At 36.3% G+C, this 13,925-nt stretch overlaps 6 protein-coding genes across 8 annotated transcripts in view; 2 read left to right on the forward strand and 4 right to left on the reverse strand.

Annotated features, from left to right (window-relative positions):
• Positions 1-56: 56 nt before the first annotated feature.
• On the forward strand, positions 57-2,360 carry LOC132194025 (sodium channel protein Nach-like). Its single transcript, XM_059615056.1, has 11 exons — positions 57-67; positions 219-401; positions 456-612; positions 667-806; positions 860-1,004; positions 1,056-1,259; positions 1,308-1,413; positions 1,470-1,523; positions 1,584-1,743; positions 1,792-1,898; positions 1,953-2,360. Exons 1-11 carry the CDS (start codon positions 57-59, stop codon positions 2,216-2,218), a joined length of 1,533 nt encoding a protein of 510 aa, XP_059471039.1. The 3' UTR covers positions 2,219-2,360.
• LOC132193766 (polypeptide N-acetylgalactosaminyltransferase 35A) lies at positions 2,308-5,470 on the reverse strand. Its single transcript, XM_059614635.1, has 11 exons — positions 5,190-5,470; positions 4,892-5,118; positions 4,510-4,840; positions 4,324-4,451; positions 4,029-4,273; positions 3,860-3,977; positions 3,653-3,805; positions 3,343-3,600; positions 3,187-3,288; positions 2,992-3,123; positions 2,308-2,939 (listed from the first exon to the last, which is right to left on the reverse strand). Exons 1-11 carry the CDS (start codon positions 5,194-5,196, stop codon positions 2,778-2,780), a joined length of 1,863 nt encoding a protein of 620 aa, XP_059470618.1. The 5' UTR covers positions 5,197-5,470; the 3' UTR covers positions 2,308-2,777.
• A 277-nt stretch (positions 5,471-5,747) lies between these two features.
• The window catches only part of LOC132193768 (tachykinin-like peptides receptor 99D), a 71,741-nt gene continuing 63,563 nt past the window's right edge, over positions 5,748-13,925 (forward strand). For all 3 annotated transcript variants that reach the window (XM_059614643.1, XM_059614642.1, XM_059614639.1), the window contains exons 1-2: positions 5,748-5,934; positions 6,463-6,523. The gene's annotated coding sequence lies outside the window, so the exon portion shown is untranslated. The remainder of the gene's footprint in view (positions 5,935-6,462; positions 6,524-13,925) is intronic.
• Positions 6,765-9,380, reverse strand: LOC132193868 (uncharacterized). The gene is made up of 11 exons (XM_059614800.1): positions 9,182-9,380; positions 8,547-8,601; positions 8,242-8,367; positions 8,068-8,117; positions 7,884-8,001; positions 7,759-7,820; positions 7,663-7,698; positions 7,459-7,597; positions 7,280-7,362; positions 7,199-7,226; positions 6,765-7,038 (listed from the first exon to the last, which is right to left on the reverse strand). Exons 1-11 carry the CDS (start codon positions 9,245-9,247, stop codon positions 6,935-6,937), a joined length of 867 nt encoding a protein of 288 aa, XP_059470783.1. The 5' UTR covers positions 9,248-9,380; the 3' UTR covers positions 6,765-6,934.
• Positions 9,666-11,263, reverse strand: LOC132193854 (uncharacterized). Its single transcript, XM_059614780.1, has 9 exons — positions 11,100-11,263; positions 11,010-11,049; positions 10,772-10,941; positions 10,598-10,715; positions 10,348-10,409; positions 10,258-10,293; positions 9,972-10,187; positions 9,892-9,919; positions 9,666-9,835 (listed from the first exon to the last, which is right to left on the reverse strand). Exons 1-9 carry the CDS (start codon positions 11,154-11,156, stop codon positions 9,732-9,734), a joined length of 831 nt encoding a protein of 276 aa, XP_059470763.1. The 5' UTR covers positions 11,157-11,263; the 3' UTR covers positions 9,666-9,731.
• Positions 11,299-13,817, reverse strand: LOC132193852 (pumilio homolog 3). Its single transcript, XM_059614777.1, has 8 exons — positions 13,485-13,817; positions 13,029-13,423; positions 12,769-12,974; positions 12,412-12,712; positions 12,060-12,360; positions 11,831-12,004; positions 11,671-11,773; positions 11,299-11,611 (listed from the first exon to the last, which is right to left on the reverse strand). The coding sequence occupies exons 1-8, from the start codon at positions 13,711-13,713 to the stop codon at positions 11,365-11,367; spliced, it is 1,956 nt and encodes a 651-aa protein (XP_059470760.1). The 5' UTR covers positions 13,714-13,817; the 3' UTR covers positions 11,299-11,364.

Consider the following 13,925-nt stretch of genomic DNA (forward strand, 5'->3'; position numbering starts at 1 on the left):
ACTGCAGCTGCACAGCTCTGCATGGGTACCAATACATCACTGAACCTGGCAGGCCGATGATTGAAAGGTATAAAAACAGAGATTTTACAATTTTTATAGGAAAATTTGGGAATTTAGGCAACTTGCTCGGTTGCCGCGTCAAGCGAATTGCCTATCTTTCGTTTTGCAGGGGCTAAAAATAATGTGTTTTTAAGGTTTGTATGGCTAGTGTGTCATAGCTGTGCAATCACAGTGGCCAGCGTCCTGATCTTCTCTACGTGGAGCCGCTACCTCGAGTCGCCGACCGCCACCGCCGTCGAAACCACAAACTTTCCTGTGTGGAAGGTACCTTTTCCGGCAGTCACAATCTGCGACCCGAACCAAGTTGTTCTTTCTAAAGCAAAGAGGCTGGTGCAGAGAATGTATACAAAAATTTAAAGTAATAAATTATTTTAAAATCGGAATTTTTTTCTCAGGAGCGAGGGAAACAAGGCTGTGGAAAATGAGCTAATGGAAGCCTTTCCTCACTTTCGAGAGATACTGAAGCACAATTTCGTTCCTTTTTCCAACGTCAGCCTATTACAAAATGCGATTACAAAGAACGGGGTGGGCTTGACGGAACTTATGAGAGACGTAAGAAATTTTTTTGAAATTTCATTAAAATAATATAATAATAAATATTTGAAGTTGGCACCGAGTTGTTCCGATATTATGGTCCAATGTCAGTGGAAAGGGGTGGAAGTGGACTGCAGTAAGCTGTTTACCCGCAGCCTTAGTGACAATGGATTTTGCTGCTCTTTTAACTATGCAGAGCCGTGCTTTGGCCGGTATTGATTAAAATTAATCTTACACATGAAAAAATAGACATTATTTTTAATAGAAACTGCACGTCAAACAGAGCAAAACCGTCTTCACTGACCCCTCTGTACACAGCTTCAGTGGGCAACAAATTTGGTTTGAGGGTCACCCTGAGGTTCGATTTGAAGGAAAGATTTGTTCCTCTTGTTTCTACAGAGGCGATGAGAGTAGGAAAATAAATTAGAAATATGATAATTATTAATTAAAATTGAAAAAAGGTGATGTTGCACAATTGGTACAACTACCCAAACCAATGGTCGGCGGCAGATCAGCTAATTTCACAAGGGCAGTATACTTTCATCAGGGTAGCAGCGGAGACGACCTCGTCGACCATGCCAGTGAAAAAGTTGCCCCTTCAAAAGAGTGGATGCATATTTGAGGAGGAGGACGAAGACGCGTCAACTATTAAAGAATCTGGAGAAGTAAATTTGCTAAGCATTGGACTCAATTATATTTTAACATGTCCATAGATGAATGGTCAATCCACATACAGCAGAGATAACTGTCTCGTAGACTGCAGACGGATAAACGTGATGGATTATTGCCATTGCCAGCCATACTATTACCCCTCAAGAGGTTCAATATTTTTTTTACCTATTTCAATCTGTTAATATTGCTTTATTTCTGCAAAGACAACGTGAGATTGTGCGACTTTAGAGATTTGAGTTGCATCTTCAAACATAAAGGTTTAAAAACTATATTTAATCAAAAATTATAAGTAAAATTCATAAAAAAATGTATGTAAGTTTTGCTAAGCCGTTTGAGACCGAATTTGAAAGATTTGGAAAATTCCGGGAATCATTTGTGGGACGGACAGGAAGGGATGGACTGTGATTGCTCACCCCAGTGCAACGAAATAAGCTACCGCTATGAAACAACCTCAGGAAATCTCCGCAACTCCGTTTCGTAAGAAAAATAATCAGTTAAAAATAAAAATTTTCACGAATAATTTAGAAATCCTTACCACCCTGAAAACCATTCCATCATCTACGTGTTTTTTGGCAAAATGATCGGAACTCGGTACAGAAGGGATTTGCTCATGTCGTGGGAAACTTTGTTAAGTACAGTTTTTCAGATTTAAAAGTTTTAAAATATTTCAATAGATTTTGCCTTAGGCAATGCTGGAGGATTATTTGGTTTGTTCATGGGATTCAGTTTGCTAAGTGTCGTCGAGTTTGTCTACTTCTTCACCGTTCGACTGTACTTTGAGTTGAGAGGACGAAGGAATAAAAAATCTTTGAAGAAGTGGAGTGCAAAGGTCCGACCAAGGCACTGGAAAATCGCTAGCGCCAGAAACGTCAAACTGAAACTGCCTGTGAAGGATGACTTTGGGAGATACCAATTTGACGGGCGTCACAGACCTCCTCGCTTTGTGTATTAATTTTCCTAAGTGTGTGTTGGCCTTGAAAGGCATTCTAGTCTGTTGCAATGAATAAATATTACAGTGAGAGTGGATTTCATGAAAAGCAAGCTGGTTACTGTACACAATTTATGGCCAAGTTGTATTTCAGAAATACACACATAACAATAATGTATGAAACATAACAAATTTATTTAAAAATTGGAATAAAATCATTAATCTTAATATTAGTAAAAATGGTAAAAAATGGCCAAGTAAATAGAAGTTTTTTCCTTTTTTTCTTTTAAATCAAGAGACTTTGCTGTTAAATTTCAAAATGGAAAAGTTCAAGATCACATCAACTATCGTACTACAAGTTGAGATTTGAGCAGAAATATTTAACACTTATGCTGTTGCTGGATTATGTAGTTTTTAACAATAAGTCAGCTAACATTCATGATTCGTACCTAACATTAACAGATATCTTAGATTTTTGTACTTATTTACGTCTACATTCAAATATGGAGATTTCGATGGGCGGAAGATTAAAGCAAGAAATGGACAAAAATATTAAAAAGTTGAAAGAGAGCTTACATGAGGATCACAGTCTCGGGTTTTCTTCGAGCATTTTTCTGGCAATCACCAGGTCCCACTTGGACCCTGTTGGCTTCGTGCAGAGTTCCATCGTCACCCTGGAACCCTTCGAAGGCTCTTGGACCCCTAAACAAGTTCCAGCTGCCATGTTGTAGACGGCAGTCTCCGTCTAAATTTAATTTGAATTAATGAAAAATTAAAATAATTCATGGATTTTTTACCTTGCTGGGATGCTGCCACTCTTGCAGACCTGCCATTTCATGGCACTTGGAGAGTCTCGGTGTGTCTCCGGTTCCATCCAAACACAAAAGCTGCGCAAGAACCAGTTCATGACGGTCAGTTTCGTACCACATCTAAAATAGATAAATAAATACTTGTTAAATTATTGATTAGTAATGAAAATAAAAAAAAAATACTTGAGCTTTGACTCTTAAGCAGGTTGTGAGCATCAGATACGATCCTTTTGATTTTACGTCTTTCTCGCTTTGCACACACAAATTTGTGCCAGACAGACGAATCTGAATAATTAATTAAAAATTAATTGTCATTCATAGAATTTTTTTCAAACAAACCTGATATTCACTGACGTAATTCCTTTGCCTCGAGTGCCACGGCTGGAATTTTTTCTTGCCTCCGGGATCAAGAGCCTGCCACTTATTTTTAAGTCTGTCCCTCTCCTTATCAGACGATGGCAGGGTCAACTCGGGATAAACGTTTTTCAGGTACCAATCAAAGGACTTGCACTTGAGACGTTCTCGGAGCTTCACTCTGGACGAAATATCTCCATAGGTTATGTGCCGAGCATCTGGACGCACTCGGAAGAAATAATCCTAAAAATTGACTTTTAATTACACTAAAATTTCAGATAGCAACAAAATTTACTTTATAATCGTCCATCCAAACGTGAGCGACTCGAAGAGAATTTCTCGTCATGGTGTCCTCTCCATCCGGGGCACCGTAAGGTCTGCGTCTTCGAAAAACATGACCCACTCTGGAGCACGGAATTATTTCTAGGTGACCACCGCACATCCAAACCTAAACATTTTAATGAAATGAGACTAAATAAAATATGATTTGTTTAAATTTTACTCTGAATGAAAGCTCCAGATTTTCTCCTCCCCAGATGTTCATCCCGGAATCATACGACCCTAAATCTTCAAAATACTCTCTTCGCATGGCAAATAATCCTCCAGCCATAGTAGGAGACCTACAATCAATTTTACTTTACATTCTTCAATACGAAAATATTATTTTTTACTTGATTGGCTTGATGAAATCTGATTCGGTTTCCAGGTGCCATTGAGGCACATTTTCCCATTTGAAGTGGAGACCCCAGTTGAAACCACCTCTCACTAATGGTGAGGGTGTGTACTGGAAGGTATCGGCATTGATGATGTCGATAATCGGGGTGACCACAGAGTTTGGCTCATCCTTAATACGCAAAAGCATCGGCTGAAGCCAGTCTTTGTTCACCTCAATGTGACTGTCCAAAAACACCAACACCTGAATAAACTTGATTAATCATTTTCAAACATTTAACAGGAATTAATTACGTCTCCACTGGCTTTACTTGCTCCGAACATTCGAGCTCTGATGAGACCTTCCCGTCGAGGTGTCTTGGTCACCATAACTATTGGCAGGTTGTCTTTGCAGTACACCTCCAGCTCTTTATGAATGTTATCTAAATACAAAATTTGGAAGGTTAAGACAATTTCGAATAATTAACAAATGCATTTTACCTAAATTGCTATTGTCGTCGACTAAAATGATTTCATGGATCAGATTTGTCGGCGATCTATCGATGACCGAGTGGACCGACCTGAGCAGGGTGTGCAGATCTTCGTTGTAGAAACAGATAATTATCGAGGTGGAGGGCAGGTCTTGCGGATACTCTTGACTGGCGCAGAGGGGATTTCGAGTGTCAGGTATGTCCCTGTGGTAGCCTAATTTGTGGCTAACTAAAGTGTTAAATGCGTGGTTCTTGTAGCCTTGGTCTCGCAGTCGTTGCTCTGCCGGAGATCGAACGAGACCGATCTCGTCTTCCAGCTTCTTTGGCTGCAGTTGAGCCAACTAAGATGACAAGCAGGTTAATATAATTTTTAATTCAAAATAATTTGCTACCATTTCTTTGTGTTTCTTATCGCCATCGTCGAGACTGGGTGCTTTGTTGTGCGCTTCTTTCGGCAAAAATTCGTGGACCACCATCAAGGATGAGGGCTGAGGTGATAACCTGCTTGAATTCAGGTTGCTTTCTTTCACCAGCCGCATGTAGAGAATCAAAATCACCGTCCAAGTAACGCTGGCAAAAACTACACCGAGCAGAAAGGAGTTGCATTTTCGTGGAGCACCTTTAAGAATTTAATATAAATAATAAGAAACTTCAAATTAATATCATCATTAAATTTAACAGCATACTTACCAGTCATTTTTGTATGTCTTGTGTATGTATTAATTTTAAAGGAACCCAGCTTGAAAACTTTTTAGAAGTTTCATTTTAGGCGAAAGTGGCGAGAGAAGAAGAAAATTACACTTCATCGTGTTTAAAAATTAGTATTTAAATAGGGCAATTAGTGTGGCAGGAAGGCAAGATTGTTGTCTGATGTGTTCTTGGGCAAGAAATAATTAATATTCCTCTTGCGGAAAATTATATTAATTGTGGGCCGAGATGATCGAGGGCACCACAACAGAGAGACAAGAGGATTAGCCACGCCCCTTATTTGTTGTCGAGGCCTGCGCTGCACCTTGTGACGTCACAACCAACCACATTCTAGAGAAAGTGAAGGCGCGAGTACAAAATACAAGTCGTAACATGTTTAAAAAGAATGAAACACGTACTGCAAGAAGGATTTCACGTAGTGGAATCTGGAATATGGTGAGTGGAGGAAATTTTATTGTGCAAAACTGTAAAAATCACTTCATGATACACAAATGGAGGGAGAAACGAGAAAACAAATTATTCCTGAACAAATCTTTCCTGAGACCGGTCACATTGTTCACTATAGTTTTAGATTGGTTTTTGCAACATTACAACATGATTCATGTGTATGTGGCTGTGTGTTGTACATAATTATGCAAATACAGTGTACAGTGTGCGAAAAACTAGAAAAACAGTCGATTTTTAAGTGATTTTGATCTGCTCATGCAGCGTCTAATTTGAATGAAAAGTAAGTTATGTGCCATAATCCTTCATTCTTTTTATCTTTTTTTATGCATTTTATTTGTTATATCTTTTTAATTTTTGCGTTAAAAGTTTCCATTGTGCAAGAATTTATCGAGTTGGTCTCTCTAAGACTCTTAAGTGCGATGATTAATTGGATTATTTAATGTTATTTCCGGTTATTTCTTTGAAATTCAAAAATACAAACTTCAGCACTTTTTTTCGTACAGGTTTTCATAAATTATTTAAAAATTTTTATAAAATATTCTTCGCATGAGAATAATTGTACATAAATCTCAAATTGAATCTAATGGTCATTTTAGTTTTATAGTGGTGACATATTTTGAATTAATATTATTATCTTAAAAAAAAATGTGTGTAATTAAAATATTATTTGTCCTTTGTAAATTTACAACAAATTTTTTCTACTTAAAAAAAATTACCACGCATGTTTGTGTCATATTTTGATTGTGCTATGTACTATTTTTTGATAATTTTTATGCCATTAAATTAATCAAATATTTGATTAAAATAGGAGCAACCTTGGACAAATCAGCCTTCAAAGATGTTTAACTCCACATCAAAACCAGGACTTGGTGAGTACCAAGAACAAAATCTCAAATCTTCTGCACATTTTAAGCCATTTTTTTCCCTTTTTTGCCTGGCGATGATGGATTTTGCCAGAGACAGAAATTATATAATTGCAGTTTATCATATGCACAATTAGAAGGGATAAAAACAATAAGTCGATAAAAGTTCTTTAAAATCCAAATGCTGAACTAATATAATATGCACAAGATAAATAAATTAAGGGCTTCTTAAAACAGATTAAATTTTTTATGATTTTTATTAAAAACACAAGATTAATAAAAATTTGATATCGAATTTGAACAAAAGCACTTCTTTTTTTATTAACTTGGTAAAAATAATTAGAAGCTTGAATCATGCCAAGATATTAATCCGTAAAATCCTAATTGCATTTAGCATACACTGAAGAGAAATTATTGTTAAAGAATATCTATCATCGCTTTGACGATGGCAAAGAAACGGCCCACTTGCTTCGGCAACTCTCCCCAGAAAAATGGGCCCAATTTTTGCAGACACAACGAACCTGCAGGAATTAAAAAACTCATAATCAAGAAAAAAAGTCATCAGAAAAATATAATTTTAAATTTCTCTCAATTATAAAGATAAGAACCAAATTGGAAACGTTTCTTAATTAATTGAAATTATTAATAAAATATACATATATAATTAAAACGCAAACTCACCAGCTTGAATTTGTTCCTCTGGGCAGTTCTGAAATATAGCAATTTTCAATAAATCTTTAATTAAATAATTAATCGTAATACTGTTATCAACTCTCTGTACATGCACTGGACCCAGGCCGATGAAACCCAGCAGCGATCAGAGTCTGACAATGGTCTTTTGCTTTCTACAAAGAAAGTAACGCAAAATAATCAAATTTATTTTGACTCTCTTGATAAAAAATATTTTAAATTTGATGACAAATATTTAGAATTGCTCTCACCAAACCATGCGTTGTACTGGTCTGTGTAGCTCTTTTCACAAGTCGCAAGTGAAGGTTCGAACATGCTGGTAAAATTTTTGAACAGTTTCGGAATCGTCGTTTTCAATGCGGTTGGCGACGGCAATCCGTCCGACGTTAACTTAATTTTTTTTTTTTTTTTACATTTATCTGAACTCACGAAATTATAAAATTAAAATTATTTACCATTTTCATTCTTCCAAACACACAACGGACTGTGCACTTTTAAATAATGAATTGATGAAATTTTTTATATTTTTTGATGTTTTAATTAAATTTTACCAGTTCAGCCTCGAAAAAGCCGCCAAGAGAGCCAGATTTCATGAAGATAGTCTCTTTCTTTTCTAAACAGGAATTTTATTTATTTTTTAACCGTGTATCAAAGAAACGTTTAGAATGAAATTTACCAGCTTCCGTTCTGTTCAAGAAACCAGTGGTGGCAAAAAAGTTGTTTGAAAGATCATCTGAGCATTTGAGTGTTAACTTGGAAACGACATCAGGCAAATTTATAGGAGCGCAGCATTTCTAAAATTACAGAACGTTAGCAATTCTCTCGAAAATTCTGAAATTTATCGAAATTCAATTTTTCACCATGAAACCGAGGAAGTTGTTAAGCAAAGACATGAACGCTGGTCCGTAATCTGAAAATAAAATTACAAGATTTATTATAATTTGATGAATTCTTTAAAATTAATTGATTGTTGCATTTGTTGACCTTCTTTACCGTGTTTTGTAAAAAAAATTTATATAAATTAATGGCTTCACCTGAAAATCCAGGGATCAAGTTTGTAATCGCAGAGCCACCACTGCTTCCGACGCTTGACAACAACTCCATCAACTGTCTCTTATGGCGAGAATTATGATCCTCTTGAGGCCTCTCCTCAAAAGGAGCTTGAAATTTAAAACAATATTAATTTAAATTACCCTTTTTGATAAAAATTTTTTCGTTTTGCATCAAATGCCTCTTTTAAAATGATTTCGAAGTTTCTAGACAATTTTATTTTTGTAATTCAGCAAAATTATCCGTCAAAAGTGGCCACGCGCGCAGAAAAAAACAACAAAATACTCACTATTTATATATTCTTGGAACTCGTCCATCAGTTTTTGCTCTTCATCGTCAGGTTTCTAGATTTAATTATATTAAAATATAAATAATCTCCTTGTTATTTGATAAATTAACATAATAATTATAATTTTTTAGGCACGCAACTCTCTTGACATTAAAGTCGTGCGTGTTGCATAATTTAAAATAACCAGTTAACAAGAATATTATTACCGGAACGGTTTAAATATTTATATATTTTGTGCATTCTCGATTTTAATTCAATTCAATTCACCAATCAATGTGAGGAATTTTTTAAATATCATCAAATTTTAAATAAATAAAAATGGTAAAAAAATTACAAATTATATCATAAAAATAGCAAATTAATCGCATACACATTATATAAATAATAATCAAATTCAAATTTCACACTCTTAAGTGAAATATTTGGATTTCATGAAACCGGGCTTTGATCTTCGTCATAAATGAAAAAATAGGAAATTGAATTCTTTTTTTTAAATTTTTTTATGCATTTGTTAATTTAAGACACCCGCGGCTCTTAAAAATTAAAAAAATATAGTGTATTTAACACGAGCCGGAGAAATGTATTATTTTTCATCCTTGGCACCAAGTAATTAGGACCGCAGGTAATTAACTCACAGCAAAATTCCACGCAAAAGTTGAGCTCAGGAGCAGGGCAAAGATCAGTGCACCCAACATCCTCATGTTTTCTTGAGCCCTGTGGAGCCACAATCCAATCCCTGTGGTTGAACTTTGCGCAGAACTTTTATACAAATATATTCATGCGAAACCAGCTAATGCTCTATCTGGACAAGCGCGACCTTGCAGTGTATCATTTTCCGTGTTTTATGTTCTACGACAGGAAAAGGAAGCCATCATGGAAAAAGTTTCGGGACACGTCATGTGACGACCGTGCGGAGTATTGGGGACGGAAAAGAGCACAATCCACGGTTTTGCAACTGATGCGAAAACTGCAAAACACCGAATCAAATACGAAAAATCACGCAACACATAATCATTTATAATTAAAGCGAATTTTAATCATAAATTTTCAATTTAATTATGTTATTTATAATTTCATAAGATAGGAAATGGTAGCAAATTTAAATGAAGGATCACAATATGCCAGCAAGAAATAGGAATAATTTTTATTTTCCGCGTCGTTTCACAAATTAATTGAAATTTTATTTTATTTCTTCATGATGTGTCCTTTAAAATCATTAATAATTGTTTTCAATTTGCTTGGGAATTCGCCCCAGAATTTTGATCCCAAATTCGCAAGGCACTGATTTCCTGCAGAAATAATTTAATTAATTCAAAAAATTCAAAATTTTACTATTATCACAAACCTGCGATCCGTTCACTTTCAGGACAGTGCTGCAGAAATTAGTATAAATTTAAATTTATTAGTATTTTTATGTATAAATACTTCATGGAATTTTTCGACCAAGCATCCGACCATTGAATTCGACGCCCAACACTTGTCCTCAATGGTCAACTCTTGCTCTAAAGACTTTTGCTCGATTCTCATGTCTTTGTCGCACGATTCGAATGCTTTCTTTGCGATTTCCACTGCTTCTGGTTTAAAATCTGAGCTGACAGTTTCCATTAACAAGTCTTTACTGGGCAATCCATCCAAGCCCAACTACAAATAAAAATAAGGTTTTGTTTTTAAATATAATAAAGATAAAATTTTTATATTATATTTATCAAACCTTGTTCAGTTTTTCAAAAGTGCATCGCATCGCACACTACAAATTTATAATATTTATCTGTTAATCATTTAAAAAGTTTAAATATTTTACAAGTTCTCCTTTCATTAGAGTGGCTAACTCATCAAATGACACAGGTGGATGGACCATATTTGCTGAAATAATTATTTAAAATGAAAATTAATTTTTTTTAATGAGATTTGAATATAAAAATTATTTCTATTTTTTTTTTTTTAATTAAAATTTATTATTCTCTAGTCCTAGTCAAATATGTTGCTCTTAATTTATAATTTCACATAGAGATAAAATTTACTTCTTATGAAACTCAAATTCTAAAAATTACCAAGGCCCTGGGCCTTTCTAGAAGAAATATTCTTCCCCATTGAATTAGCCGGTTCGATGATGCACGTCATCAGATTCTCCATAAAAGCGTTTGGCACTTCCACAACTTTGCAGCATCTCTTTGAAATGATATTATTTTTTTTTCTAATTAACCAGTAATAAATCTTAAATATACCACTCCGCCTGAAACTTCTCCAAAAAGGGGGAGAACAGTGTTTAAAATTTCAGGGAGGTTGATGCCTCCGTTCGGCCCTAAAATCGTCAGGCCAGGCACGTTTCCGGCGATGGTCGACACCATTCCCATGATCTCGGGCAAGCTTCGTTTTTGGACGGTGTGCTTGATGGCTAATTATATAACAATTATATCATTTTGTATTCTGTTTCAACACAAATTATATCAATAAAATATTAACCTGAAACGACCAGTCGCCCCACAAAACTGTCCGGGTTAAACTGTGGATGGAATCAAAACAAACAAAATCTTGATTGGAAAGTTAATTTACTTGTCCTGACGCATGGCTCAAAATTATGAAAACAACGAGCAGTGAAAATTTGCTCATTTTGGTCCGCACAGCTGGAAATGCAGTGCGAGCCAATCTGTAGTGTTATTTTGTTGCGGCCGTGATGCCACTTCCTTTCCAACAGTCAGCATATATGAACAGGTTAAAAAAATGTGATGTGTCATTTCACCAAATTTTAATTAAATTTCAACTTCAGTTCAATTTTTTTATTTTCAATTTAAAATGTCAAAAGTAGATGGAAACATTTTTAATTTTTATTCCTCTTCGAGCTTCTAGTGCTCATTCTGGTCGGTTTGCTTTCTGGTGTTTTAACCTCCACTTTACTCTCTGGTATTTTGTTAGCCAAAGCAACTTTACTGTCAGTCCCTGCCAATATTGTGTACAGGTCCTTGGCAATTTTGCATGTTTCGCCCTCTCCCTTGATTTTATTTAGATGAGGCTTGAGAAATTCTCGCACTTCTCCAGTCACCGAAGGGATCTCTGTTTCCATCATGCTGCCGAACAAAAAAAAAATCAACTTATTTAAAAAAGTTTAAGTATTTTTCAAACTCACCAGAGGAAAGTTAATCTTCCCCTCTTACAATCAAGCCAGAATTCAGGCGTTTTCTTTATTTCCGGAACAAGAAGCGCACAGAATACCGGAGTGTAGCTCGAGTCTAGAATAAAATTTTTTCAATTCATAATAAATTAATTAATAAGAATTGAATTTTCACCTTTAGCATATTTGCCCTTTTCCTCTTTGACCATGTGCATGGCAAGCTTTTGAGCAAACGGAACCTCAATGACGGGCATCTCTGTTTTAGAACCTTCGTGTTCGACCATTTCTTTGTGATCGGGGTTGGCAAGAAGGCTGACAAATTCTGTCATCACTTCAACCACTTCCTTGTCTGCAACAGAATTAATTCAAAATTAAATTTTTAAACAAAATAAAACCAAACTCACATTCAACCTCGTCCATTAAATTTTTCAAAAATAAAAATCTCTGAGCGTTTGTTATCCACGGTGAAAGATTTCCTTTGATTTTGCCAGCAATCAAGGGAACTGCAAAATCTTTGATTTCCTTTTGTCTGAGTCCGATCTCTTTCTTGCTGTGCTGATTTGCATCCCCTTGCTGCAGGAATTTGATTTGTTGGGGGTGGAGGAACTGAGTCGATCGCGGTTTCACAGCGAAACCAACCACTTTGACTCCATTTTTGTTGCTACAAAGATTCACACAATCTTCCAGCAAAGGCTGCAGCACAATCTGAAAATCAAATTTGTACTTCCGCATTTGGATATTTTCATTTTTTCGTACTTTGTTGATCAGAGTTGTGTCGTCAATGCAGTCCATGATGGTGATCAACATCTCGTAGCCAACAGCGCTAGCAGCCAAATCTGGCTTGGCTTTTGTCGCCTTCATAATTTGCTTCCTCTCTTTGGCACTTGAGTTCCAGATGCAATAGGAAGCCAACCAGGCTCCGACGTCGTATTGCTCAAGCTCGACAAAGTTCTTTTGCAGAACTTTCAAAAACGGCTCATGCTTTTTCAGATTCGGCTCCACAGATTCCAAAAATTCTTGCAGAACTTGCACCGTTACTTCCGATTTAATTCCATTCCTACAATTATGTCAAGTTAGTTTATAATGGGCTTGGCTAATTTTCTCGGAGCTTACTTTTCAACCACTTTAATGAGGTTATCGTAAACCTCGCTAAAAATGCTTCCTTTTTCTGTCTGGCCTTGTTTGCTGACATCCTTGAGTGTGTTGATTTCGTTTGTCTTGAAAATCTTGAAACTCCTGCCGAAGAAACTTTGCTTCATCGCCCGTTTTTGGACTTTGCTGGACTTGTTGTAAATTTCGGCCACCACAGAGCTCGAAGTCTGAAAGGAGATTTGAAATAAGTTTTAAAATAAATAAAAACACTAAAATTTTACCCCGAGCAAAAGTAATTTGACGATTTCTTGTGACAACTCTTTGTGGAGGATGTCAAAGGTCTCCTTGTCGGCCTTGCCGATGAGGCAGAGCACCACGTGCCTTGAGTACTTCTGCCTGGCCATGTTGTTTAGATCCTTCCTGAGCTCAAGGGTGATGGATTTGGTCAACTCGGGGCCACTCAGCTTGATCATCCACTCGACCACTCGACTCACAGCGTGGTTGTAAACGTGCTTGTCGTACTTGCCCTTGAGCAGGTCCTTCAGGTTATCGAGCGTTTTCTCCAAAATTGGCTTTTGGCAGTTCGACCTGCGGATGACCTCCCCTAGCTTGACTATTTTCTTCCTGAAAATTTCCTCCTCCGTCGGCGGCCTCGCTTCTTTCTCTTCCTTATTTTCTGTGGAAATAGAATCAAAAAAGTTTGTCTTTTATTAAATATTCAATTTGAATTCCGTTACCTTTCGATTCTATTTTGCCCTTCTTGACGGGGGGTCCTTCCTCATCGTTTTCTGCACCTTTTTCCACGAGTTCACCAGCCGGTTCGTTTTCTTGCTCTTCATTTTCTGAGACCTCGTCCGGCTCGTCCATCTCCTCGTCTTTTTCTTTCTCTACGCTTTTCTCGGTTTTAGTTTCCATCACTTCCAAGTTCTCCTCAATCTTGTTTTTCTTCTTCAATAACTTCTGCATTTTCTCGTCTTGGTCAAAACTGTGATCTTTAATTCAAAAATTCACACTCTGTAAACAAAACCACGTGTGATTTTGCCAAGTTTTGCTTATTTTTGTTGTCTAGTACCAAGTTCTACCACCAGTGGCGCTGAATGCATGGTTTTGGGGTGTACAGTAAGGAGCTAAAATGTTTTAGATACTTTTAGGATTTTTTCGAAATTGGGTGAATTTTT

Source organism: Neocloeon triangulifer, unplaced genomic scaffold (assembly GCF_031216515.1).
Source record: "Neocloeon triangulifer isolate White Clay Creek 2 clone unplaced genomic scaffold, ASM3121651v1 ptg000005l, whole genome shotgun sequence".
In the NCBI taxonomy this organism is placed as follows: Eukaryota; Metazoa; Arthropoda; class Insecta; order Ephemeroptera; family Baetidae; genus Neocloeon; species Neocloeon triangulifer.

Coding starts and splice junctions, on each gene's coding strand:
- LOC132194025 (XM_059615056.1), top strand. Junction 1,005..1,055: donor TTTCTACAGAGGCGATGAGA/GTAGGAAAATAA, acceptor AATTGAAAAAAG/GTGATGTTGCACAATTGGTA. Junction 1,744..1,791: donor AATCTCCGCAACTCCGTTTC/GTAAGAAAAATA, acceptor CGAATAATTTAG/AAATCCTTACCACCCTGAAA.
- LOC132193766 (XM_059614635.1), bottom strand. Junction 4,841..4,891: donor ATAAGAAACACAAAGAAATG/GTAGCAAATTAT, acceptor TTGTCATCTTAG/TTGGCTCAACTGCAGCCAAA. Junction 3,289..3,342: donor ATTACGTCAGTGAATATCAG/GTTTGTTTGAAA, acceptor TTAATTATTCAG/ATTCGTCTGTCTGGCACAAA.
- LOC132193868 (XM_059614800.1), bottom strand. CDS start 9,247: ATGAGGATGTTGGGTGCACTGATCTTTGCCCTGCTCCTGAGCTCAACT. Junction 7,821..7,883: donor CTTGAACAGAACGGAAGCTG/GTAAATTTCATT, acceptor ATTCCTGTTTAG/AAAAGAAAGAGACTATCTTC. Junction 7,039..7,198: donor AGAGGAACAAATTCAAGCTG/GTGAGTTTGCGT, acceptor TAATTCCTGCAG/GTTCGTTGTGTCTGCAAAAA.
- LOC132193854 (XM_059614780.1), bottom strand. CDS start 11,156: ATGAGCAAATTTTCACTGCTCGTTGTTTTCATAATTTTGAGCCATGCG. Junction 10,294..10,347: donor CTCTAATGAAAGGAGAACTT/GTAAAATATTTA, acceptor ATAAATTTGTAG/TGTGCGATGCGATGCACTTT. Junction 10,188..10,257: donor CTTTTGAAAAACTGAACAAG/GTTTGATAAATA, acceptor TTTTATTTGTAG/TTGGGCTTGGATGGATTGCC.
- LOC132193852 (XM_059614777.1), bottom strand. CDS start 13,713: ATGCAGAAGTTATTGAAGAAGAAAAACAAGATTGAGGAGAACTTGGAA. Junction 13,424..13,484: donor GGGCAAAATAGAATCGAAAG/GTAACGGAATTC, acceptor CTATTTCCACAG/AAAATAAGGAAGAGAAAGAA. Junction 11,612..11,670: donor GGAAGATTAACTTTCCTCTG/GTGAGTTTGAAA, acceptor TTTGTTCGGCAG/CATGATGGAAACAGAGATCC.